We start from the raw sequence: 22,977 nt of genomic DNA, 5'->3' as shown, positions 1-22,977 counted from the left end.
GCCAAACACGTTAAATTGACATTATATTATTGAACCACTCAGTGAAGAATCTAGGTTCTGCAATTCCCCGTAAAGCCTCTTTCTTCTTCGTCTTCAACAATCAGTCATGTCACTACAGTGGACATGCGACCACTGTCAAGCGACCACAGTGCTAGCTGATCATGATAATCCTCGGGATGTCAAACGTGCCCATTATAAAAAATGCTTAGACAAACCGAAATCAGTACACAACTGGCCAGTTCCCGTTCTTAATGGGAAATACCTTTGTCCATTTAGATTCCGGTATTGTTTATCTTCGCATGCGAGCATCGATTCTGTGTTCAGGCACTGCAAGAAGGACAAGTGCCCCGGGTGGCTAGATCCGGAAGTCGCACCTACAGTCACGGTGAAGGAGATCTATGGCATCGATGCTGACCTTCTCACTCCAGTAGGTTTGGGGAAATGTTGCGAAGAGAATTTTCCCTTGGTAAGTTTAAATTTTGTAGAACTGTGAGGCTTACTATAGCTAATCCCATACAGAGCGCTGTCCATAGCAAAACGCTCAAGCTGCCTGTGCCTACTGAGCGCGAGATCGAATCGAATCTAAAACAGCATACACCGATTCAGGACTCAAGGCATCACAAAGTCCAGGACGAGCAGGAGACACCCCAGAGCAAACCTGAGACAGCTCGATCGCAGTAAGTCACCAGACACCACCAATGTGTTACTGATAGTAGCCTGATACTCACCTCCTGTATAGAAACTTGGATTCAATTGCTGCTATGTCCAACATATTCCTAAAAGCCCTTGCAGACACAACTGGGATGTCCTTCACGCTTCTTGCCGGGGGTCCACCCTCTGAAGCTCATGGTGAGTTGGAAGTATACCGGTAAGTTGGCACATTCAGTATATGTGGCACAGGGGGCTGATCTTATGAAGGTTTCATGCTGGTTTAATGAAACTGGGCAATTATCCAAATTTTGAGATGGGCGTTGTGGGACCTTTCCGTGATTTTCTGCACTATGTATACTGTGAGTGATGATCGTACAACGCCTTCTCACTAACCTAACCTGTGAGGTCACCAGCAGTGCCTGCGATTATGAGCGATGAAATTGTTCAACCAGATCTGGGCTGTGGCATCCCACCATCCCCTTCTGTGCTGTCAACTTCAGCTTCTGTGCTGTCAACTTCAGCTTCTCTGCCGGCCGTAGACTTTCTTCCTGACTTCACCCAGAATGTAACCACTGAGGCCGAGTTTCCATCTGCGCCATCTGGCACGACCGAGTATAGCGATCCATTCTGGGCTAGCCCAGAATTTGACGCCATTCTGGTTAAAATGCTGAATGATTCCCAAGGTGGATTGGTCATACAGGAGAGACATAGTACTTTGGCCACCACTGCGCTCCCCACCTCATCTCTCACTACAGGGTCTCCCACAGTAGCTGCTGCGGCCTTGTCTATACCTGATGGGTCTTCCGTTATAGTTTCAGCTGTGCTTGATGCAGCCCCTAACAGGTCTCCTAGGGCGCCTCCATCGTCTCTCACTGTACCATCAGCGGTGCATCCTGCCCTACTTTCTAATGTACCTTCTACGGCTTCTGCTATGACACCTGTCATCGAGCCCGTACATGCAGCGAGCCCAAACATGGCAGATCCCCTAAATGCCGAGCATGAATGCCGCAGGACAAGCCGGAAGTCTAAACCTTCAAAGCGCAATGATGTTGCCAATTCAATCGGAATTCTGGGAAGGGCTTATCGAGGAGTCCTCAAGTCGTAGATCCGGCAGAGTTTGATGCATGGAGTGATACCCACTTATACTATCCATGATCCATCCCACGTATCCTATATACAGGTATCTATGTCTGCATGAAAATGTTAGGACTCTACTTTGGTTCAAGTGCCGCCTCCCACCCTGGGTCGCAAAGTCCATCGGTCAAGATGACGTTGACGCTTACTGCAGATTGCACTGCTAGTCTGCATGCTTAGCAAAGCTCGTTATGTCTAGTATTAGTATGTAACATATCATGACAATGAACCTCATCAAAGTATTGTCATTGTTAAATTGATAGAATCCGACGCATATGCAAAGATGTAATGAAAAGAGAAATTTCGATCAAAGATGAATTTCCAACCAAAAACTGCGCTACTTAGTATGCCAGGCAAGCTCTTCGTTAACAACCCGTTGCCAATCCACCATCACCTTCTCAAAAGGAGGATTAAGCTGCTCTCGCTCACATGTGGGGTAGAGCTTGAGATTTGTCTGGAGACAGCTGGTAAAAAATCTGCGAAATGAGATTAATTGTCCAATAGAGTCTGTAAAGACTTACTGCGTAGCATAACCTGGGGCGTTACGATCTGGCACCCTGATCTCACATAAGAGCAGGTCAATATACTGTTATAACCCAGATCCGGGGGTTACTTGCATGGTGGGATTTTGATCCGACACCAACTTGCCTTCCTTCAACAGCACTGGGTCCACAGTAGGCGCAGTGGTATCCTAGACTGATGCATTCCAGCATAGAGCAACTCCCGTCTGGATGGAACGAACTAAGTAGATGCATGTCTTTGAGACCCTGCCTGCGTGTCTGAACCGCTGTGGAGGACATAGATTTTGGCTTTGTGGGTGATGAGCTGGGCTTTGTGGGAGGTGAGTGCACGGATGGTGCTTTTGAAGGTTGTGGCAATGTACGCGAAGGGGGCGATGCCACACCCGGTGGTGAGGGCCTTGCCATTGGGGTGGGGAGGTGGGCGAGTGAGGAGGTCGACTATGGGGGGATTAGCATCATTCGATCGAAGTGAAAAGAGACATACGGACTGTCTTTGAATATTCGAAAGTCTGACCCTCGCTTGGGGGGCCGGAGAAATCACCGTAGTTGGAGTGTTCGCGGGCAAAACCTGCGGCTGCGATTGCGTCACTGTAGACAGCAGATGCACAACCGCCTGCGACCGCGGTTCAGACAGGGCAGGTGGGGTTGGGGACGGTGAGCTTAATAGAAGCACCAGCCTGAGTGGATGCATCGAGCTACACGATCTATGCTATAAAAATGAGTCTAAGAAGTCGAGGTAGTGGATGGAACCGTCATCGAGAATAGCCAAAGAGTTAATTTTCCATTATGCAAAGCGAAGGTCGACGTAGACAGAGTAGAGTTTGAAGAGCCAGTCGGTGAGGACATCCTTCTCACGTGCTGGGAGTCTCGACTCTACGGAAATTTGGTCATGGCAAGGGGGACCGTTTTACCCCTTGCCATGACGAAGCTGCCCTTTACTAAAAATATCAATCAACGGGAGGGAGAGGGAAATTCTGTTGAGGAATGCTATTGTATATCGGACAGAGCTGCCTCGAAGCATCTAACGTTGATCGTCAGACCCGGTCTAGTTCATAGTGCTCGGTGCTTACTATTGAGGGGCTGCGAAGCCGCCACATCTTCAGGAGCCTCTGCGAATACTATAGCCAGTCCGCTACGAATCCAATGATTAATTTGAGTCCAGGCTCAGTGAAAGGAGCAACTCACGCGGATAGATGCCAATCGATATGGCTTCACAAAGACAAAAAGTTATTGCCAGCTAAAAAGACATAGATATGACACTTACCAATGTGACAGCCAAGGCCCAGGGTTGTCGGTGATGAACCGGATCGTTACACGATCACCGGTGTTGCCAGTGGTCACTGTGTCATGCATGACAGGATCGATGTAGTTATAAGCAGTACTTCCAGCACTCCTGATAACAGCGAAACTGTGCTACAAACCAAATTATTATTAGTCCATCGAGTGTATGTAGATGACATGCCAAGACGTACCCCATGAAGATGGAATGGATGCTGCAAAGACATGTCAGTCAACGACATACATGTCATTTTGAAATAGACTCACAGGACCCCCAGTGGAATTATCAGGATTGAACGTAAGTTCGATAACCTTATTCCGTGGCAGAGTGTATACGGAGCCATTGGGCGCAAGATCCGCAGCCGTCATAGCACCGCTCAGTAACTGTAATAGGACAGGGACACTAGGAGAAGTATACTGGATGTTATTGATGAGGACTACACAGGGTGCACCTTTTGCCAATTGCTCTCATCCAGGCACTCTAGCATGATGCAGGCAGGGGTTCGGTCATCAGGAAGGTGCACGGGATTTTTGAGCTGGTTGTAGTGGCATTGATCAAATGAGATTCTACCCAAAATACGACGTGCATCAGCCGATTCGGATTTGAGGTACGCGAAGGTATCCTTGATCCGAGCGTTATCGGAAGTTGTAACACAGTACAACTCGGTGTCGAGGACGACGAAGAATGTGTGGACCATCACCAGACTCAACTGTGGGAGACGCGATACGTCCATTAGATGTAGAGACATCAATATGCGAGCACGAACTTGTTTAGATTCGCGACATGTAAGGAACGATGACTGCGTAGCTGCAGAGCTGCAGAGCGAGACAAAGGAGATCAAAGGGCAGTTGAACTATAGGTGTGGTGTCCAATAGTAATTTCAGCGAAAAATCCAATTTTCATAGTCCGTTTCACTTTTGGATCAGACCACAGCCCAACCCAGCATACTTCAAGGACTTTCCGAATGACGAGATATGAATCTTGAGAAACTTTGGAAATAGACAGAAATACGTCTCTCTGTTGTTCAAGGAAAGTCGATCTCACAAGTGAGGAAGTTTCGGGGTTGATGAAGGAGAGAATAAAAAAGACGTAATAAGTGCGGATATCTGACTGACAAAATTCAGATAGGCCAAGGTCTACAGATGTCGTAGACACATACCGGGTCTTTCGAGCACATCCTCTGCGTCTCCTTTCCCTCTCCTCCTCATATGCACTACTTTTGCCAACGTCTATATTTTTTTAATTCAGATCTGCGATCGTACGAAAGCCAACGCACCTTGATGTCCCATGGGAAAGCTTCATAAAGTGTCTTCCGTTCCCTCCCACCTCCGAAGTGAGAAACAGTGTTCAACAGTTTTAATGAGACGAGAAGAAGCTCATTGGAACCAGAGAAATAAGAAGTAATTTTGCGCATCCATTTTGGCGACAAGAGCGCTTTGATGATTGGAGTGCCATGTGAGTGGTATGGGAAATGAGACGATAACAAAGTAAGGACCGAGGATAGTAGACACAAGGAGTGATAGACTGGACGACTAGTGCATTGCAACGTCAAAATGCCGAGAGGAAGAATTGAGAATGATCGCACTTGATTCGTACCCTCCCATATCTCAAAAATATCATGAGCACCTGGCGAATTCTCCATCCATTGCACTACAAGCGAAAGTCGCTTATCCTGAGGAGCAACGGTCTCTCGTGACTTGACAGACAGAGTTGAGCGCAACGCAGACAGGGCTACATGACTGAGTGAATATTGTTCGCAGTGATGATTGTAAGCTCGTGCACCTTCTATTTGAACATTCTGGTCTTGATTCTGCAGTGCGGCACGTCTGACATCGATCGCACTCGAGAATTCATACACCTTCCGCGAGGTTTGCTTAAGTTTTGCGCGTTTGTGAGGACGCTCTGATTTGTTTTGAGGCATGTTCGGGTCAATAACTCGAGTCCATGAATAAGGAGACCAAGACGCGCCGGCAGCTTCGTCATGGCAAGGGGTAAAACGGTCCCCCTTGCCATGACCAAATTTCCCACCCTTTAGGCCTCAACGTCTACCATTATGACAATCAATGTATTAGCCACAACGACGGGCAACATCGCACCCACCTGTGACGATAGTTTAAGCTGCCATTTAAGCGACAATTCCTCTCAATCTCCTGAATATTTCCCGAGTCGGACAGCAATGTTTGTGACTCAATTATCCTCTGCCAAGGATATCAGCCAGCTCATCAAGACCCTTGACGAACTTCGAAATGATACAATTCAGAAGTACTCTGATCATCGTCGCTGCTACTACTTTTTGTTTTCTAATCACTTCCTTGTGTCGCTAAGGTCGCCCTCAGGCACCTCGAGGATCTCGCGCCCTTCTCTGGCTGTGCCCATGTCCTGACAATGGCAACATGGTGTGTTGTTCACTTAGGGCTCCTCTGGGTATTTTCCAGCGTTTCTGAATCACCCATCTATTCAAGGCTGTAACGGCAGCTACCAACTCTCAGCCATACTATAGGATTAGGAAAGAAGAAGAGACATAACGAGTTGAGAATAGCACGGCAAGGGGGTTTACACATCACAGGTCCATATAATACTGGATATCCAAAATACTAGACAGTGTCTTATCCACCAGTCACTGAAGATCAGCACCACGACTCGCCCACTCACTAAGAAACGTACCCCTTCGCATTCCTCGTGTTCATGTTCATTTTGTGCTTTTTCATCTGCCTATACAGCTGACTCTGCAGCACGTTCATGCGGACAACAAAATACTCAAACCCACGCACCGATGATCATGTGCACCCATTTGAGCTTGCTGAGAAATTCGGTCCTTGATGATGTACTCATATGTGGTGAGCAGAACTTGGAACTGACCCATCTGCAGTTCGCCTTGGAGGTCGCGACGTTGTGTGGGGTTGCCCTTTCATCTTCACCATCGGCGCCCACTTTGCAAATTCGCCGAACCAGCTCGTCATCGTTGACAGTGGCACGATGATAAGATAAGGCCCGGGTTGTCTCTTGACCTCGATGAGGAATGTGAGCAGCGAGATTTGAACATATTGTTTTTCCGAGACCCTATGCTCGAATGAGATAAGATATAGAGAATGCGAAAGCCCGTGCTCACCATCTCATCTGCAAGGATACCTTGTTGTAACGACTGACCATCGACTGCAGGCCCTTCAGTTGATGACCTTGAGCTGGCTACCGATAAGAATACCAGGCTGCTTCGAGACCTCCGAAATGCGATGTGCAACAGCATAATAGTCTACCCTGCCCTTGTCGTCCTGAGCATCTGCACTGACCTGGGTGCTAACCCTAAGAGCAATGAAGCTGTGAATGAAACATGAGGATCATGAGACACACTTTAAAAAGACGAGTTGAAACTGGACATTTGCCCAGCTCCACTTTCTTAGCTTACAGTGCATTGGTGATTGGATGCTGAAGCACTGATTGATCTGAATGGTATTTCTCGTCAGCGATAGTCTAGGTTCTTGATTCTGCCAGGCGAATGGCCACTCACTTACCTGCAATTTAAATACCACAAAGTTCTCCTGCAAATCATCAGGACAGAGCGGCAGGACAACTCCGCTATACAGACTAAGCCATCCGAAACACTGTCAGCAGCATTCTTATAAGTCAGGTGTCGTGCAGCGATCAAATATCTGAAGGGGATGGTGAGACCGCGCAAACACATAGTCAGGCCCGCTCACCTTCGATAGTAAGTTGGAATAGCACCAAGACTCGCACGCTAATCAGAGTGGAGGTAGAGCAGCCACAACACGAATTGGATATGCCGGGTTTCGCGGCCATTGGCACTGGTTATTTCCCTCCCGTCCACATGTTGCTAGCACGGTTTCCCAGCGACTCTGAGTCATGGTTAGGGCAGAAAACGCAGAGAGTGCATGGAACGTGTATCTGTGCAGCGAGCAGCGAGCACTTAATGAGGAATGTCACAGATGACAAGGTATCCGTGAAAAGGGTCAGGAGAGGAGCAAGAAGTGTATCATAAGTCGATGCAATGAGGGTGTTGCTAGACAGAGGTGCGAGTTCGGCGAGGGGGGCATATTTGACCTGTGTATCTGTGGTCTGCTGAGAATTTGCATTGCGATTCGTTTGGGCGAGAAAGAACCCGGGACGAGATAGACATACTTTGGATGCGCGTAATAACACTCGGCGGAAATTGTGCATATGGATGCATCTATACAACAGTATCAGTTCGGTTCCGATCGAGAAGAAGACCTCTAACCTTTGCTTTGTTGCGAGAAAGGCGGACCATTTCATCGCTATGTTGACATCCTTGGGCAGGCTGCCAAGAACATTAGACCTTTGTGGATTTGTAAAGACACAAGAAATACTGACAGATCAGTCCAACAGAATCGATGGCCATGGTTCCACCCTGGCTTTTTCTGATCATATACAATAACGAAGTTTTCAGCTCCAGCATCGTCTGCATTCTACAACAGCTCTCGAAACACTGCATGCCAATCATTCGTTCTTCAGACCACATAGTAGTAGTTCCAAATGCACCCGTGAATTCTTCTGGATAACGGGCAAGGACTTTATCGACAAGATCTCGCTGGTTGACTTCCACTGCTGTGACCTCCAAACTGAAATGTGAGCCCCGAGAGAGCAATTCTTGGGCACCAACAACACCAGCTCACCCCGGGCCCACACACTACCGCCACTGCAGGACAACCTCGAGATGTTCGTCAAAATGCGATAGTAAGACTAAGCTAGCTCTGCTTTCAAGTCAGTGAGCCTCGCATCGAAAACTGCTGCTGTCGTGGGTAGGGCACAAACGCCAGAGCTCGACATTCGTGATCATTGCCGGGCGAGGGACCACAGTAAGAATTTCATCGAGGACACATGCTGGCTGCACTCGGATTGACTGCGGCACTGAGGAGAGACCCATGAAGACTCAAGAGACCCATGATCCGCAGAAGATGATTTGTGGTAGCATGAGGCGATGGAAGTTTTTACAAAAAACATCGCTACTACTGAGCCCAGCCCAGCCGCTCCCGCTCCACACCAAAATCACCTTGACGCTGAGAAGATATTAGGATCTCAGTCTGACACAGTGACGCAAGAGGATCAATGTTCAAACTGTGACTCACCAGCGTGGGCAGCAGATGAAAATACCACTGGCTATTTTTTAGGTGTATGAACTTACAATTGTGGTTCCCAATAATCTCTTCATTAGCATACACAACTTGTCAGGAGTATATGTCAGTGGGATCAGTGGGATGAGCCTCTGTTGTGCCCTATCTATTATTAGCCTCCTCCGTTGATTCCACCACCCTGGGAATTTTTTTTCAGCAACTCTGGTGCTCCGTGGAGAGGGGCCAGTTTCCTCCTATGCACACGAGGAATATGCAAATCACATAGGATATATGAGAATAGTCTCAGGATTATTCTTTACGATCAACAGTTTCCTCCTAGTAGGTACCACTAGTACTAGCTCCAGCGTGCTGCAGCATGTTTTTCATATTTTGAGGACTTTCATCAGGCAACTGTCTCAAATTTTTCATCAAGCTTCTTCAAAAATAAGCATTGCGATGGAGAAAAAAATGCTGGAGGAGGAGATTTAGGCGAATCTAAAAAAGGACCTTGGAGTGCGGGGCATACTCCTCGGATTAGAACCCCTAGGCCAGTGACTTGCATCGTCTGTTCTATCCTTTCGGTCCCATCAAGGAGGTGAAGCTCATGGATTCTGCTATGCTCGGCAATGGAACCACAACCGCTCTAGTCGAATACGTGAATCTCTTCGATGCTCAGGAAGCCAAAGACGCACTTCAACGACAGTTCTTTGGGACCTCACGCCTGGAAGTCCAATTCATCCAAGACAATATCTATCCGGTTAATTCTACTGCTGCTGCGTATGCCCAGTCTCCCATGCTACCGAAAACATCTGATGCCGGCCTTAATCCTTGTACTGCTCCTTTCGTCTTTGGATCCCGCCACTTGCCACCCTTGGCTTCTGGTCTTAGTGCCGTTGCGCACGATTCATTTGTCAACGACCTCAATCTTGCCAATAGACTGTCTCTACATTTGCTAACTCCAGCCGAGTAGACCCTCTGCTCGCAGCTCTGAATCTTACCCAAACCTTATCTTGTCATCAAGGAGACCTTCGTCCGGGAGTACGCTTGTCGTGGAGGTAAGCTTCACCGCAGGGAAGTACGGGATCCCGTCAAGATTGATGTGAACAAGGCGAGTCGAGTTTGGGACTCTTGGTGCAAGCTGGTTTTCTCAAAATCACACCTGACCCGCCTGCTGCTGCTGTTCAGGATACCTCGTACGTTAGTTACGGCTCAACAGCGTATATGTTGATTCCCGTAATTGGCCGCTTCCTGTACGTCTATATGATTCAAGTCGTCCCCTTCACTGAGTGAATCATATTACAGCGGATGGATGTCGAATTTAACATCGACCCAGATGAATTCCAGGCTCGCAAGCGCAGACGAATGTCAACCATGACCACTTCCCTACCTCCACCACCCAAGGTAGCCCCAACCTCTGCTCCTGGGGTACACGAAATTGCCACCTTCCTCCCTGGCAGGCTTGAGTTCGAACACGAGCTCGATAATGAAGCGGAGGATCTTGTGAAGGATCTAGAATTCGGAATTTGTCCTGCACGAGGCAATGAACAGATTATGGAAGATGAGAACGGCCCGGATGTACGTGCCAGGGCACGAATGCAAGAAGAGCGCAAAACTGTTGCTGGTTCCAGGAACAGCAGTCAGCCACCCGTCAATGGTGTCAGTGGCAACGGACATCTTTCAATGAACGTATCAAGTTCAAAAGTAAGTCTTGCCAGGTCTATTGTTGTACTCGAGCACTTCCTCCAGATATTCTAGCGGCTTAACGCAAGTCATCATACTCGAGATCATTCACATCTTCAACCGCCAGGCAGAGATCGTCAAGCTGAGTACGTATCTCTCTGTTCTCGACCTGTTATACATGTTCAATGTTTACCGTGTAGTCCGCACGCTTCTTAACTGCTTCAACTCCACCATTTTCCAGTTTTTTTATTTTTATTGTAGCTCACAATTGCGCAGTGACACTTTCAGGTCTCTGCAACCCACTTACTTCCCTGGGTTCGCATTCTCTTGGCTCTGCCTTGTTTCACATCGACTCTTCATGCCAAAATTGCTACTATCCGAAACCCGCGAGGTGAGATTTGCCCTTCAATTTTGGAGGAACTTCTTTTGACTTTTTCCCATCAGTGCTGGTCTGCGTTCCACAAGCTCCTTCTTTTCTCCTTCAAGTTTCTGGCTCGATGCTAATCTCCAACTCGCATCTCGTAATTTGTATTGCGGCTCCCTCTGACTCCTCCCCGTCCTTCTTCATGATTTCCCAGAGTTGCTTAGCAAGTACTACTTTAGTCTCTGCGATGCCATTCCTCCGCGTTGCATCCAGCTTCGCAACATCATCCTCAGCGCGTTCCCTATGTCTATCATCCTTCCTGACCCTCATCTACGCAAATTTGACTCGATTCCCGAAATGGGACCGATACCACCCATTCTATCAGACTTTGCTTCACGTCTCAAAAGCGCTGACCTCCGCAACAACCTCGATCAATACCTCCTTAATTGTGGAACCCCTTCATTCCTCACAACACTCAAAAATCCCTTGAGCCTGCCCGACGTGCCAGAGGGTTCATCCGAGTTGTACAACCTGTCACTAATAAATTCCCTATAACCAGGTTGGGTGCGCGGATGTGACTTCCGCGTGAGGGCCTATCTGATAGAGTCGTCGGATCGTTCGGATTCCAATAGACAAGCACCTGTGCGATGACATAGCAGCCTAATGACGGCGAGAAAAGTTGCCCGCACGTTGGTCGTGACACCTCGGACACAACAGGAAGCAGCAGGCTAGAGCATTTATTCTGAAAAGAGAACGAACGAACTATGTATTTTCATTTGTTTATGGTCTATCTATTCTGCTAGGGCTAAGCTACAAGTAAGCACTGGATTTCGGTGCTGCATGATGAGGCAATTTGACGACTTCCTGTCTGTAGCATCTGGTCATAACTGTGCACAACCTGTTACTTGCCAAGGACTTCGATATTCCAGACTTTGAGACTGTATACGGACACGATATGTATATTCGATTTAGACTTGAATTTGTATTTTCCAGCTTGTTCCCTCTAAGTCGAAGGTGTGTACTGAAGTACCGATAATTTGTGGACCTCGTGTGGCAAGGTACAATTTGCGATGGACCAGTGTTTGAATTGCGTGAGGGCGTTGGATGCACTCCCACCCGAGTAAATTTTACTTGCTGATTTGAAGAACACAACTCATCGGACAAAAAACCAGAGGAGCTGATACTCTCTGGCACGTATATGTGCAATTATGGATCTGAAGGGGATGTTCGACACTCAACATTGTTTGGGAGATCCTTGCTCTGTGGCTTTTCGGTCTGAATTACTGTGAAACCAGCCAGTGTCACTGGTGCCAGCGTCATTGTCGGTGATAAGCCAGAAAGTGCGATGTATGATGGTGTATAAATTCGTAGAAACAAAACGAGATCAAAAGGATTCATAGTATCAACTTGGCCGAGCAGGCGTGTTCGTGGCCTATTCGCTTAGCTGAGGCCTTTGATAAACTCCAATGCAAGACGGGGACTGAGGTATGCCATATCGACGAATGAGAAAGAAAAACACAGTACAGTGACATGGAACGCACCTGTCTACCGGCTTCACAGGCATTCGCTTATCCAAAAGCTTACCACCCTTCTCAAAGACAAAATGACTGCGTTTCGTCTTATTTCCATCACCAGCCCCAAGAACGCTTATCAACGACCTCTTTGGATCAGAAATAAGTGGGAATGGGAGTTGTTTCTGAAGTGACGGTCATCAAGTTGTTGCTTGCACATTGAAAATATGCATGGTGACGTACCTTCGTTTGCCATTTACTTTGAGCAGCTGAGGAGTCGGCACTGACTCCATAGATATCATAATCAAGCGAGGCAAATTCTTGCCATATATCACGGAAGCCACATGCTTGCGTAGTGCATCCAGCTAGAAGAAAAACCGTTGCTAGGATGAACAACAAGATAAACCCAAAAGAACTTGCGTGTGTCAGCCTTCGGAACAAGAAAGAGAACGACACCCTTCTCTGCTGCAATTGAACCAGTATTGATGTCTTCGCCTTGCTCGTTTTTGAGGGTTATGGAGGGGAGAATATCGCCAATGTCGATGGGCGCTAGTACATCTGCTACATCATCATCCTCCTTGACCGTCTCGTCTTCATTAGCTTTGGCCTTGAATGCATTACAGTCAAAGTCAGACAACTTGGCTCGAAGTGGCGTACTTTCTTGTTCTTTTCATCTTTGTCGACCTCCTCGGCTGCCCTTTTTTTCCCCGATTTTGAAGGTTTTTTCGGTTTCTTAGCGAGAGCAGGAGCCTCTACTTTTGATTGCCCTGAAATTCTTGAGGATCGCCTTGGAGCTTGAGGATCAGCCCCAAGTTCGTCGGAGGACATAGTGCTTGCGTAGGTAGAGTTGAAAGGTTGAAGAGGCTAAGCGACAACGTTGCACCCACTGCGGCGTCTGTCAGGGGCTCCAGCTGCTATTCGTACGTATTGGTCGCATTAAATCCACAATTTAAGGTAATATACATGGAATGAATTCAAGCAGGCAAACGCAAAACAAAAACCTTGAACGATAGACATTTCACATTCCACAACTACTATTGATAGCAGGTATATGGCAAGTCCGAATGGAATAGTCAATGTAGTCAAATAAATGATATACGAAGGGCATGATGCCCTATCGAGGCTCAGGAGGAGGGCTTGCTGAAAAGCCTCCTGGAAATGGGCGTGAGGCTGGAAATGTGGGCGAAGTAGGGCTTCTCGCGGCAGTCATTGTCGTAGGCGAATTCGGAGAATGTAGGTCTCCCGTCGATCCATTGGAAGAGGTGGAACGAGTGCGGGAGATGTATGGACGCGGTGGAGGCCGCAGAGCTTCCCCAGGGGGAGGAGAAGCTATTTCAGGCACAATCACGTCCAGGTCCATACCAAATTCATCGATTATTCCGCGAGGAGGAGGCCGTTCGACCATAGCCTCCAACAACTACAACAGCGTTCGAAAAAATCGCGAAACTAGATAACCAATATACTCACCTCACGACGGAGGTCTTCGCCAGCGTACTCTCCCTCCATCTCTTCAGGTCCGAGGAGGACAGCACCTTTTCGGAAGATTTCCCCTTCTTCTTCAACCCAACTTTTCGACCTTTGAACATCATCAGGGTATGTAGATACTTTGCTCGTATGGTGACCCACCTAACCACAGGGGAAGGGACGCTAATTTGGTCCTCCTCGCCTAAGAGTCTGTTGTCGTCTTCATCCTCGTCCTCGGATTCGGTTATCATGAAAGTGGGACTCAACACTTTCTCCGGCTCCTCCGGTTCTGGTTCTGCTCGACCTTTTCCTTTATCTACCTTCGGAGTTAGTGGTGTATCATCTTCTGACAGATCTGCGGGGTTCCCATATGAAGCATCTCCGTTAGCGGGACTGATCACTGCGCTTGGAATATTTAACCCAAGACCGTGAAGAAGTGATATACTTGGAGGAGCGGATAACAACTGTGCGATAGCACTGTTCAGTTTATCGCAGAGGCCCAGGAGCTCTTCTAGCAGGACGATGTCTGTCGTAGTTTGCACTTTTTCTGTGATTGCGTCGACAATAGCCTTGGCTTGCTGAACGAGGTCTTGGTCCGCGGGTGACACAACGGTCGAGGAGGATACGCCAGAAGATGCGACCGAAATGGACCTTGGGCTATTCACCGAGTTCTCGACTTGAGACAGTAGCGCGTATGCTCTTGATATAACCTCATCGTTACCCTTCAGAATCGTGAGTAGGCTGATCATGTATGGGGAACATACACCTACCTTGAGCCCGCCACCTTGACCTATTGATTTGGCTAGTTCACTTTCCTGGATCATGTTCCACACACCCTTACCAAACCCTTTGTTGCTCGCCGGACTACGAAGTCCATCAGAAACATGTGCCGCTTTTTCTGCTTCCTCCGTATTCCGGATACAAGTGTTGAGAATTTCACGACACATTCTGTGTGAGGTCATATTCATGAAGCGTACTGTACAGATCACTAGACACTCACTTAGCAAATTCCTCGTCATCTGGAGGTATATTGACGTCGAGACATCGCATCGTGTGATTAGCCTTGAGTCCCGAGCTCAGGGCCATAATGGCAGCGATGTCCAAGTTGTTGTCCGTGAGATCAAGGTGGAGCAATGAGTTTGATTCAGGAAGAAATTCTGCGAGTGCGATAGCGCCCGGTGATGTCATGGCGGTGGAGGAGAGGAATAGGCGCTTGAGAGCATTATTTAATGTGAAGGCCGTTCGGAGTGATTGGATCTAAACATTGATCAGTCTAGGCGCCATGTGCAGCGAGTTATCAACGCACGCCTTCGAGACCAGGACCGGAGCAGGGATTCCGACTGAGATCCAGAGTTTCTAAGCAATGATTGTATTTCTAGAAGCTGCTGTTAAAACTGACAACCAAAGAGACTCTAAGCGCTTACCAGTGCCTCGGCAATTGCCACCAAGCACTGAACATCCAGCTTGTTTTCGCTCAAGTTGAGGACCTTGAGGGTTCTATTTCGTTTGAGTACTTGTGCCAGATAAGTAACCCCATTCTACGCCAACGCCATCAATAGACAATACTATACTCGAAAAAATACTTACACGAAGGTCGTTGCCTCGTAAATCCAATGTGCGGAGAGCTCCGAGTCTTGGTAATGCATCGAGAGCGCGCACCTTGTCCAGCAGTGCAGCACTTGGACCGTCATCGTGCCTGTGGGCCGTACCATTGGGATGGAGTCCGCCCTCCGATCGTTGATGCCCAACATTTGGTGCAAGATGGCGGGTGGTGACACCACCCTGTGGATTTGATGTGATGATGGGGACGGGCTGACCAGAAGCCGAGAGCGGGAGAGTTTGTGTTGTTGCAGCACCTCGGCGATTACGAGGTACATAAGGTGTGTAAGTTGTTTGAGGAGGCATGGACGATGGGTGACGTGGAGGAGGCAGTACGGGTCCTGTACGGGTAACAGGTGATGGAGGTGGTAGATGGGCAAAAGGGGGGATTGGGGAGGAAGGCGGCGAAGAGATAATACCTCCTTGTGAAGGAAAGGTAGATGAGTTAGGAGTACTAGGGACCACGTCTGGGTAGTCTCGGATCATGAGAGCAAGCGCGACAGCTCCTGTTGCATTGATGCGATTATGTCGCAAAGAGATGTTGCGAAGAGATGAAGTACGAACAACTCGGGCTGCCACATTTAGTGGAAATTGGACTAAGGGTGAACGTTGATAGCTCACCAAGAACGTCCAGCGCTGGCACTCTAAGAGAACAGTCATCTAGACGGAGAGAGATCAAACCAGGCTCAGGTGCTGTTGTCAATGAGACTACGATATAATCTACTGCCTTCTTGTCTAGATTTGTTTGTGAGAGGTCGAGGAATTGTAGATTTTTTGCCTGACGATGAAATATGAGCAGGTGCATCATTACCTGCGAAAATAACGCACTTGTGAGGCATAAAAACCAAGCACTTTGAACGCAGGTGTTTTTAGGCGACGGTTTGACGCAACGGACAGGAAAACGAGGGTGCTAGGTATGAGCAGCGCGTGAAGCATAAGTTTCAATTTCTGGGTTGTGATGAGCACAGGAGAGGCAACCAGGGGGGAATCAGTTACATAGTCGTCCAAATCACATTCTCGAAGGGTGAGTTTTCGAAGACCCCATTCGATCGTAAACACGTCAGAGAGGATTGCGGCAGATGTAGGTGTCAATTGTACACCAGACAGATCAACGGACCGAGGATTTGTGCCTGATGCGCGCTGTTGAGTGCAGCCGCATTCGAGATTAGCTTGATGTGCTCTCAGAACCCACAAGTAAATTTTGTCACCTTAAAGGCAGCCGAAATTGCGGGATCTGGTTCTTCCTCTCTCGATGCGCAACACTCTCTGTAGAACGATTCCACCTTGTCCAAATTCCACCAATCTTCCGTTTCGTTCGGACCAATAGAGTTACCTCTGACAACTCTGCTGCGTCTCTCTGCTTCTCTCTCTTCAATTGCCCGCTTCTCATCTTTGAGCGTCGGTGTTGACGGAGGGTTGGTAGAGGATATAGGGTAAACTGTGACGAGTTTAGGAAGTATAAAATGGGCACGCTTGAGAGGCTTGATGTCGTCGCTAGCAAAAGCGGGAGATTGTGTTGGCAGAAAACCCTTGATTCGAGAGAATATACCAGTTTGCGTAGGTGGAGGACGCTTCAAAATCGACTTGCCAGGTATTGGGATGGTAACCGCTGATGAAGAGGGCGAACATGATGAAGACGGACTTGCCATAGGTTGAGACTGAGGCTTAACTTAGCTACTCAAGTTTTTAGCGATTTTGCCCAATTGAATGACCTTGGGACGGTTACTATAGGGCCGATAAGGAATATTCAATAAGACCGATCAAGCTTCGCCAAGCACTTTGAACTTCAACGTCAACCCTCATAAAACTGTCCATTACTTATTTCTAGCGAACACTCAAGGCACCTTATTTTTTGATGGAGGCGTATTACCGCAGATTGGTCATCAGACCCAGGTTTGTCCGTCCTCGAGCACCGTAAAGGTCTGAAGGATCGTTCTCAACTGTTTTCCAGGTGCGTGTCGTCCCATCGTTTTATCGGATACAGCCTGACATTCACAATATCACATGTGAACGGGTTCTCTGGAAAGTGTCCGCCAAGGTACTCTAAGTCCTATTCGTCACAGAAGATCCAAAGATGCGAGTAACTCGACTGCATCTCACACCGCATGCTGCAGATCCTGACTTACCACCGGAGCGTTGTCGTTCCCGACATTACCCACGGGTTTTTACATCATCGTACCCTACATTGAAATCTTTTGCTTCCGTTGGCAGTGTCGGATAAGAGCCATTAATCCGCCATTGCACAAATACTAGGATTAGCTTGAGGCTGTACAGCGTTGTTTATTGTGAGGGAATAGTTTTATGTAAATCGCGTAGGAGAAGCCATACAAGCATTGATATAGATTGCGTTTGTGCTGATGGAAAAAATTTACAAACGGATCGAGCGTCCCAAAGTTAGCTTTCAATTGGACATCGACAGACACTACAGAAATGGGCGACAGAAAAAGTAGGCCGATAATTGAAGGGTCAGATGGGAGAAAACGATTGCAACCATCGTCAGCATCAACCGCGACCAGGAACAACCGATTCACTGGATATGAGAGAATGTAGCAGCTTCAGGATACTTGTTCCAACTCAGGTCTTCGAGTGTGCTCCTGCGATATGTCAATCAAGTATCGAAGAAGATATTAGATATTCGAGATGTATGATAACCTTCCGCCTCCCTCGTGTGCTCGATAACTTCACCGACGCAAGGAAACATGAAGAAAATGATACGGCAACAACTTCAGCATCTATTGTATGGGAGGAGGTCTTCGAGCCTAATTATCGTTGGGCGGTATGTTGAGATGACTCGATCGGGTATATGATCGATGTCGATGATTACAGCGTGCAACCACATAAACAAGGTACGCAAGAGGGGACATCGACGGAGAGCTGCGAATAGTCCGCGGAAGGTGACAGTACCACGACGTGTATCCTCTAATATGTCAGGGAGTGGATGTGTGGCCAGCTCGAAATGGCTTTCAACTTAAGGAGGTCATTATCAAGGACAGTGGAGTAACGAAAATTTGAGGTGCAGGAGTCGTAGTAGCTGTGTGAAACAGAAGAACTGTGACTACCGTCGAAGAGTCGCCTGAGGGCTCCTGAATTCCTGACCGATTAGATACGTTAAGAATGTGTTCATGGCATGATTTACATTTGGGTAGTGCACGAACGAGCCGCTCAGCCTCAGTCTAAGGCGACACACCGACGACCTCGAAATTTTAAGCGAGGAAGATTCTGGAGTGTCGTGATGGTGGCGCCATGTCTGCATAGAAAGACATCAAGGTATCAACTTGAGGAGGCCAAATGGGAAGAACTGTGCTCTCCTTATTGGTCACGACTATGAGAAAGGTGGGATGGTTGGAGAGGTGCTCCCATGCTGCCAAGTCGAGTGCTGGACTAGACAGAGTTACAAGTAGCCTTTGAATCAGCAAGAAAAGCTCGTCCGCTGTAATGGAACTACAGGCGATGGCCAAGTCTTCCAAAGTAGCACAATAAGTCGCAATACATTTTAATCTTTCATCGGTTACCGATAGATAACAATGGCGCAGCGTAAGAAACAGGAGGTGACCCAAGTATCTGAGAGCGAGAAGCCTCCATGTTGACAGACGACCGCACTCGGGAAGATGCATGTATCGATTAGGCGAGCCTCATGCTCGGATGATGACTCGATATCTCGAAAGGCATTTGGCATATGAGCCAATGAACAAAAAAAATCAAAAGAACGGCGTGGCTAGTCTAGACTCCATACTGACCTTTTTGATGGGAGGATATATCACTGTATATGGCCTAGTTACACGGCCTAGCAGCAGTTCTGAACCATCTGTGTCAACCCAAAGCTCGTTCATTGCAACCTCATGAAAGGTTTTGCACGTCCTCGCAAGTGCTACGGTTGGATTTCTTGATCATTGATCGTATCGCCCTGTATGACAACTTGAATGGGTTCGAAATTTAAATGAGTTGCACAAAATCCCAGGAGGGCTTCAGGAATATTAATAAACAGAGGATGATGCATTAGTTGAATAGTGTCGGATGTCGAGGCTATAGCGTCTACCACAGTCAAGCCCTGCATAATAAAACAAATACAAACAACCTAAAGCAACCGTACGTGGTACTACTAAGACTCGGACTTCTGGCCTGAGGCAATGATATATATTATAGAACCCCCAGTAGTGAGGAATTGATTCAAAGTAGGCGGCAAGGTATCAAGATTCATGGTTGATTAAAGTTAGCTTGTGCGAGGAATATCGCATCTCAAGTTGAGGGAGGTTCAACTACTGGTAAGGTGTTGAATAAGTAGACTATACTAGTAGGACTGTTTATAGCGACTACGTCTGCTGCGCATATCGGAATTGCATTGATGGCATGCCCCTTCACCTGAGTCTCGCTATGTGCACACAGAATCAGAGTTACTATCATACGCCCACTCTTGTCACGGGCCAATACATCAACATTTTGTACAGTATAAACTCGAACAAAGGGAAAAAATAAGGTATAGAAGGGATGGCAATTTCACTAGATGCGACGCCCGTCGTAGGAATTAATTAAAATACATCCATACAGCTCTTGCACCTTTCCCATAATTTACCCCACCGCCCTCCGTTCCACTGCCGAATCCTCACCCAGCCATCATGCGGTGCAACTTTCTCTATCCAAATGAGTACCGAAACGATGGCGAAGTCAGCATATGTGAGCTCATGGCCCATAGAAACCACCCCGTCACCGTCAGTGCCTGAGTTCTTGTCAAGAATATTTGCTAGAAAATCGAACTGCTCTTGAACTGCCCTCCAAGCCTGCTCTCTCTCTGGAGGAACGGAAAGATGACTTGCCGTCGTCCCACTGAGGAAATGAGTTTGACTACGCTCCGGTAAACGTTGGTGACTAAGAGGCACCATGATAGGGAGCAGTGGCTTCGCGAATATTTCTTGTATATAGTGCACAAACAACGCTTGCAGTGCACGAGATCCCTCTGGAAAGACTTGACGCGCTGCAAATTGTTCAGATATAAAGATTGCAGATAGAAAGTTATACTAGCCTGGGTAAGTAACCTCCAGATATTCAGAAATGTGACTTGCATTTGAAAGTACTATAGGAGCCTGCGGCGACCGTATGGGATCCACGATGACTGGGAGAGAGAAGACAGGCCGGCCATCATTTCTGACGGATGTTGGTGGGGCCCCAATGCCACGGAGGGTTTCCTCGATGTCTGGAAAATCCACCCAAGTAGTACGGTAGGGGAGCCGTTTATAATTGAGTATCAACCTAGAAAATATATCAGCATATATATTTGTTAGAGAAAAATGCCTTACCGTACCCGCCAGATATTGGGGGCCCAAGGTTGCGGACTATTGGATGGTACGTCGTAAAGTATAATCATCGGCTGAGACATCGTGTGTTTGTATGGGTGGCTTTGATAACCTCTAATAGTGCTTGCGGTAACTTATTAAGGGGGGAAGCACAGGTGCGCTATCTTCGTCTCGCATGACTTCACCCTTTCTGTCGGTGTTTGATGTGTTACGTGTAGCAACATGTCTTATTTGAGTTCATGCGTCTTTCTTACCTCTTGCGTGTATGACATGGGGCAACCATTGAATCGCCGACCTTGTTTCCAAATCATGAAAATCAACAATGACGTAGTAACTCACGGAATCTTTCATGAGTACGGAAACTTAGAGCGACTCTGGCACACCGATTCGAGTATGTCACGAGTGATAAAGATTCCTAACTATGTGCAACCTGAGTACTCGAAATCAGAAGGAACACACAAAAGAGCCGATCATCCACTTCACTTGCTGTGTTTGTAAATTTTGTTTCGTCTAGAAGCCATATTTTTGCATGATGTGTGAAGAGATTTCCGAATTTGGAGGTGAATCGCCAGAGGCTAGCAGCACTGCAATGTGTATCGCCTCAAAAGAATGGGATAGGGTGACTTGAGGACTGTTATAATAAACACGGCAGCACTCTACGTCCGACTTACAGCCCCATCGCAAGAGAAAATTTGCGACCATCTCTATGGCGAACACACCATAATCTAAGGTTTACAAATCAGCTCTTATCTTCAACAACACCGAGAGAAAAAGCTGGAACGAGTCATTGCATATAATATAGAAGATCAAGGCGTTTGAATAAAAGCCGGCGCCGACAAGGGTCCTACTGGACCCTTGACTGCCCATCAGCGCAATCACCAAGCGAGTGACTTGAGTGGCCGGTCAATCAAGCATAGCAATCAAAAAGAATGTGTTATGATAACCGGTACCGAATTCCCTTGCTACACATACCTCATCAGGACTTCGGACTTGTGGCAAGATGCTTTGATGACGTACAGTCCCTCCATGAAATAGCACCGTGATCAAAACCCGTTGAGCCTGCGCCGTTAGAGGGCAACAGAAAGTCGTATCTTTAAATCACCGATGCACATGTCCAACGATCTAAACGGTGACCACGTTGCACAAGAAACGGGCTTTTTCTTGCTGTACAAAATGTGCCCACGACAACCTGGCAGGCCCGGCTACAACATGATGTAATCCACAAGTTGTCCGACATCAGCAGTAGCCAAGGTGAGACAAATATATATCTGGGATAGCAGTGTTCACGCCGAAGATGATGCTGATCAAGTTCGCTTGTATGTATATGAGCGCGTCTATAACCGGAAAAATGTTCTGTGGCATTAAACAGTAGGACTTGGCGCACCAACTTGCTTCAAGTAAGTACTATTATAGATTGACACTTGAATGATTCGTTTCAACAAGAGAATTAATGACCTGACTCGCCGATGGTAGTGAAATTTACTAGGAGGGTTGCGCATTTTTTTGAGAGTACGGTAGGTTTCAAAGACCGAGAGGCCTCCGGGTCCATAAGGGCGACAAGCCTCGAGCTTTTTTGGATGACAAGGTCATACTAGTAGTTTCTCGGTTGATGATTGATGCAGCTTGGACGGGAATAACCTGAGAAATTCGGGCCCCATCGGACTGTTTGCAAGTGTTGCCTAAAGTTGATACCCATGTGGCTCGTGAAATTCGGATCAACACATTCCTTTAAACTTCTTAATTGACGGGCCTTGGACGGGCCACTACGAACGGCGAGGATGTTGATGTGACTCCCGCAAGCACGCACTCGTTCGAATCGTAAGTTCCGGTCGTTTTCAGAGGACGTTGTAATGAATCTAATGACTAGTAATACTGTGCTGTGTTGCGGCACAATTTTTTGGTCTGCGATATCCTAGACTTGAGGACTCTCGCGGTTAAAGTAGTATCAAAAGCATCCGGTGAGCATATTCCATGCTTTGACCATCATAGCCGGCTCGTATCAGCTATTATGCAACGGACAAGGTAAAATATAGAGTTCGACGACGAAGTTGAGGTGCTGTAAGTCATTGACACATCTAGGAAGTACCTCCAGCTAACTGCAATTCCGAGTCCGCGGAGGTTTGTGTACTAATACACTTGTTTGAAACGTGCAATCTAACAGAGGTACGGCTTATCAGTGAAGCTAATTCACCGATCGAGGCAGAACCAAGATTTGCTTTATTTGCTATTGAGCCCATTCTGCAGGAATACATGACACCCGGTTCGTGGTTTTCTCTCTTTGCTTCGCTGCCAATGATGTGGCATACCCATTATGGTGTCCCTCATCTCACCAACGTTCCGTCAACTTTATATCTTTCGCTAGTTCTTACTCAAATGAGCAAACCTCACGAAATCCCTACGTC

The 22,977-nt window shown here is 47.4% G+C and overlaps 9 protein-coding genes across 9 annotated transcripts; 4 read left to right on the top strand and 5 right to left on the bottom strand.

The window, feature by feature from the left end:
- Nucleotides 1-106: 106 nt before the first annotated feature.
- F5891DRAFT_986614 (uncharacterized protein) lies at nucleotides 107-1,756 on the top strand (the record flags this gene model as incomplete). Its single annotated transcript, XM_041377797.1, has 6 exons — nucleotides 107-282; nucleotides 325-466; nucleotides 520-677; nucleotides 740-868; nucleotides 919-1,010; nucleotides 1,173-1,756. 6 exons carry the CDS (start codon nucleotides 107-109, stop codon nucleotides 1,754-1,756), a joined length of 1,281 nt encoding a protein of 426 aa, XP_041218220.1.
- Nucleotides 1,757-3,356: 1,600 nt separating this feature from the next.
- On the bottom strand, nucleotides 3,357-4,031 carry F5891DRAFT_964191 (Cupredoxin; the record flags this gene model as incomplete). The annotated part of the gene is made up of 5 exons (XM_041376076.1): nucleotides 3,357-3,438; nucleotides 3,492-3,515; nucleotides 3,571-3,719; nucleotides 3,779-3,799; nucleotides 3,852-4,031. Coding segments are annotated over 5 exons (456 nt in total), but the record flags the coding sequence as incomplete, so codon positions are not given.
- A 2,311-nt stretch (nucleotides 4,032-6,342) lies between these two features.
- On the bottom strand, nucleotides 6,343-7,957 carry F5891DRAFT_1197509 (uncharacterized protein; the record flags this gene model as incomplete). The annotated part of the gene is made up of 10 exons (XM_041368500.1): nucleotides 6,343-6,645; nucleotides 6,695-6,738; nucleotides 6,788-6,885; nucleotides 6,934-7,025; nucleotides 7,095-7,121; nucleotides 7,169-7,232; nucleotides 7,281-7,318; nucleotides 7,525-7,768; nucleotides 7,817-7,876; nucleotides 7,926-7,957. 10 exons carry the CDS (start codon nucleotides 7,955-7,957, stop codon nucleotides 6,343-6,345), a joined length of 1,002 nt encoding a protein of 333 aa, XP_041218218.1.
- A 1,257-nt stretch (nucleotides 7,958-9,214) lies between these two features.
- On the top strand, nucleotides 9,215-9,795 carry F5891DRAFT_88381 (uncharacterized protein). Its single transcript, XM_041373249.1, has one exon. The coding sequence runs from the start codon at nucleotides 9,274-9,276 to the stop codon at nucleotides 9,637-9,639; it is 366 nt and encodes a 121-aa protein (XP_041218217.1). The 5' UTR covers nucleotides 9,215-9,273; the 3' UTR covers nucleotides 9,640-9,795.
- A 1-nt stretch (nucleotide 9,796) lies between these two features.
- Nucleotides 9,797-10,679, top strand: F5891DRAFT_88382 (uncharacterized protein). The gene is made up of 4 exons (XM_041373250.1): nucleotides 9,797-9,919; nucleotides 9,972-10,370; nucleotides 10,425-10,495; nucleotides 10,550-10,679. The coding sequence occupies exons 2-4, from the start codon at nucleotides 9,975-9,977 to the stop codon at nucleotides 10,563-10,565; spliced, it is 483 nt and encodes a 160-aa protein (XP_041218216.1). The 5' UTR covers nucleotides 9,797-9,919; nucleotides 9,972-9,974; the 3' UTR covers nucleotides 10,566-10,679.
- Nucleotides 10,680-11,033: 354 nt separating this feature from the next.
- F5891DRAFT_1069461 (uncharacterized protein) lies at nucleotides 11,034-11,720 on the top strand. The gene has a single exon (XM_041363226.1). The coding sequence runs from the start codon at nucleotides 11,071-11,073 to the stop codon at nucleotides 11,266-11,268; it is 198 nt and encodes a 65-aa protein (XP_041218215.1). The 5' UTR covers nucleotides 11,034-11,070; the 3' UTR covers nucleotides 11,269-11,720.
- Nucleotides 11,721-11,974: 254 nt separating this feature from the next.
- F5891DRAFT_1282412 (thioredoxin-like protein) lies at nucleotides 11,975-13,125 on the bottom strand. Its single transcript, XM_041370534.1, has 5 exons — nucleotides 12,882-13,125; nucleotides 12,645-12,831; nucleotides 12,468-12,589; nucleotides 12,255-12,409; nucleotides 11,975-12,193 (listed from the first exon to the last, which is right to left on the bottom strand). Exons 1-5 carry the CDS (start codon nucleotides 13,050-13,052, stop codon nucleotides 12,154-12,156), a joined length of 675 nt encoding a protein of 224 aa, XP_041218214.1. The 5' UTR covers nucleotides 13,053-13,125; the 3' UTR covers nucleotides 11,975-12,153.
- On the bottom strand, nucleotides 13,126-17,004 carry F5891DRAFT_1069458 (uncharacterized protein). The gene is made up of 12 exons (XM_041363225.1): nucleotides 16,496-17,004; nucleotides 16,284-16,427; nucleotides 16,116-16,235; nucleotides 15,909-16,065; nucleotides 15,276-15,859; nucleotides 15,113-15,226; nucleotides 14,995-15,063; nucleotides 14,689-14,945; nucleotides 14,459-14,636; nucleotides 13,851-14,410; nucleotides 13,692-13,800; nucleotides 13,126-13,641 (listed from the first exon to the last, which is right to left on the bottom strand). Exons 1-12 carry the CDS (start codon nucleotides 16,934-16,936, stop codon nucleotides 13,339-13,341), a joined length of 3,036 nt encoding a protein of 1,011 aa, XP_041218213.1. The 5' UTR covers nucleotides 16,937-17,004; the 3' UTR covers nucleotides 13,126-13,338.
- Nucleotides 17,005-19,682: 2,678 nt separating this feature from the next.
- On the bottom strand, nucleotides 19,683-20,871 carry F5891DRAFT_88240 (uncharacterized protein). The gene is made up of 3 exons (XM_041373248.1): nucleotides 20,579-20,871; nucleotides 20,305-20,531; nucleotides 19,683-20,256 (listed from the first exon to the last, which is right to left on the bottom strand). Exons 1-3 carry the CDS (start codon nucleotides 20,656-20,658, stop codon nucleotides 19,814-19,816), a joined length of 750 nt encoding a protein of 249 aa, XP_041218212.1. The 5' UTR covers nucleotides 20,659-20,871; the 3' UTR covers nucleotides 19,683-19,813.
- Between the last annotated feature and the right edge of the window lie 2,106 nt (nucleotides 20,872-22,977).

Source organism: Suillus fuscotomentosus (genome assembly GCF_016647785.1).
Source record: "Suillus fuscotomentosus strain FC203 chromosome Unknown F5891scaffold_124, whole genome shotgun sequence".
NCBI lineage: Eukaryota > Fungi > Basidiomycota > Agaricomycetes > Boletales > Suillaceae > Suillus > Suillus fuscotomentosus.
This window is presented reverse-complemented; position numbering and strand designations above follow the sequence as displayed.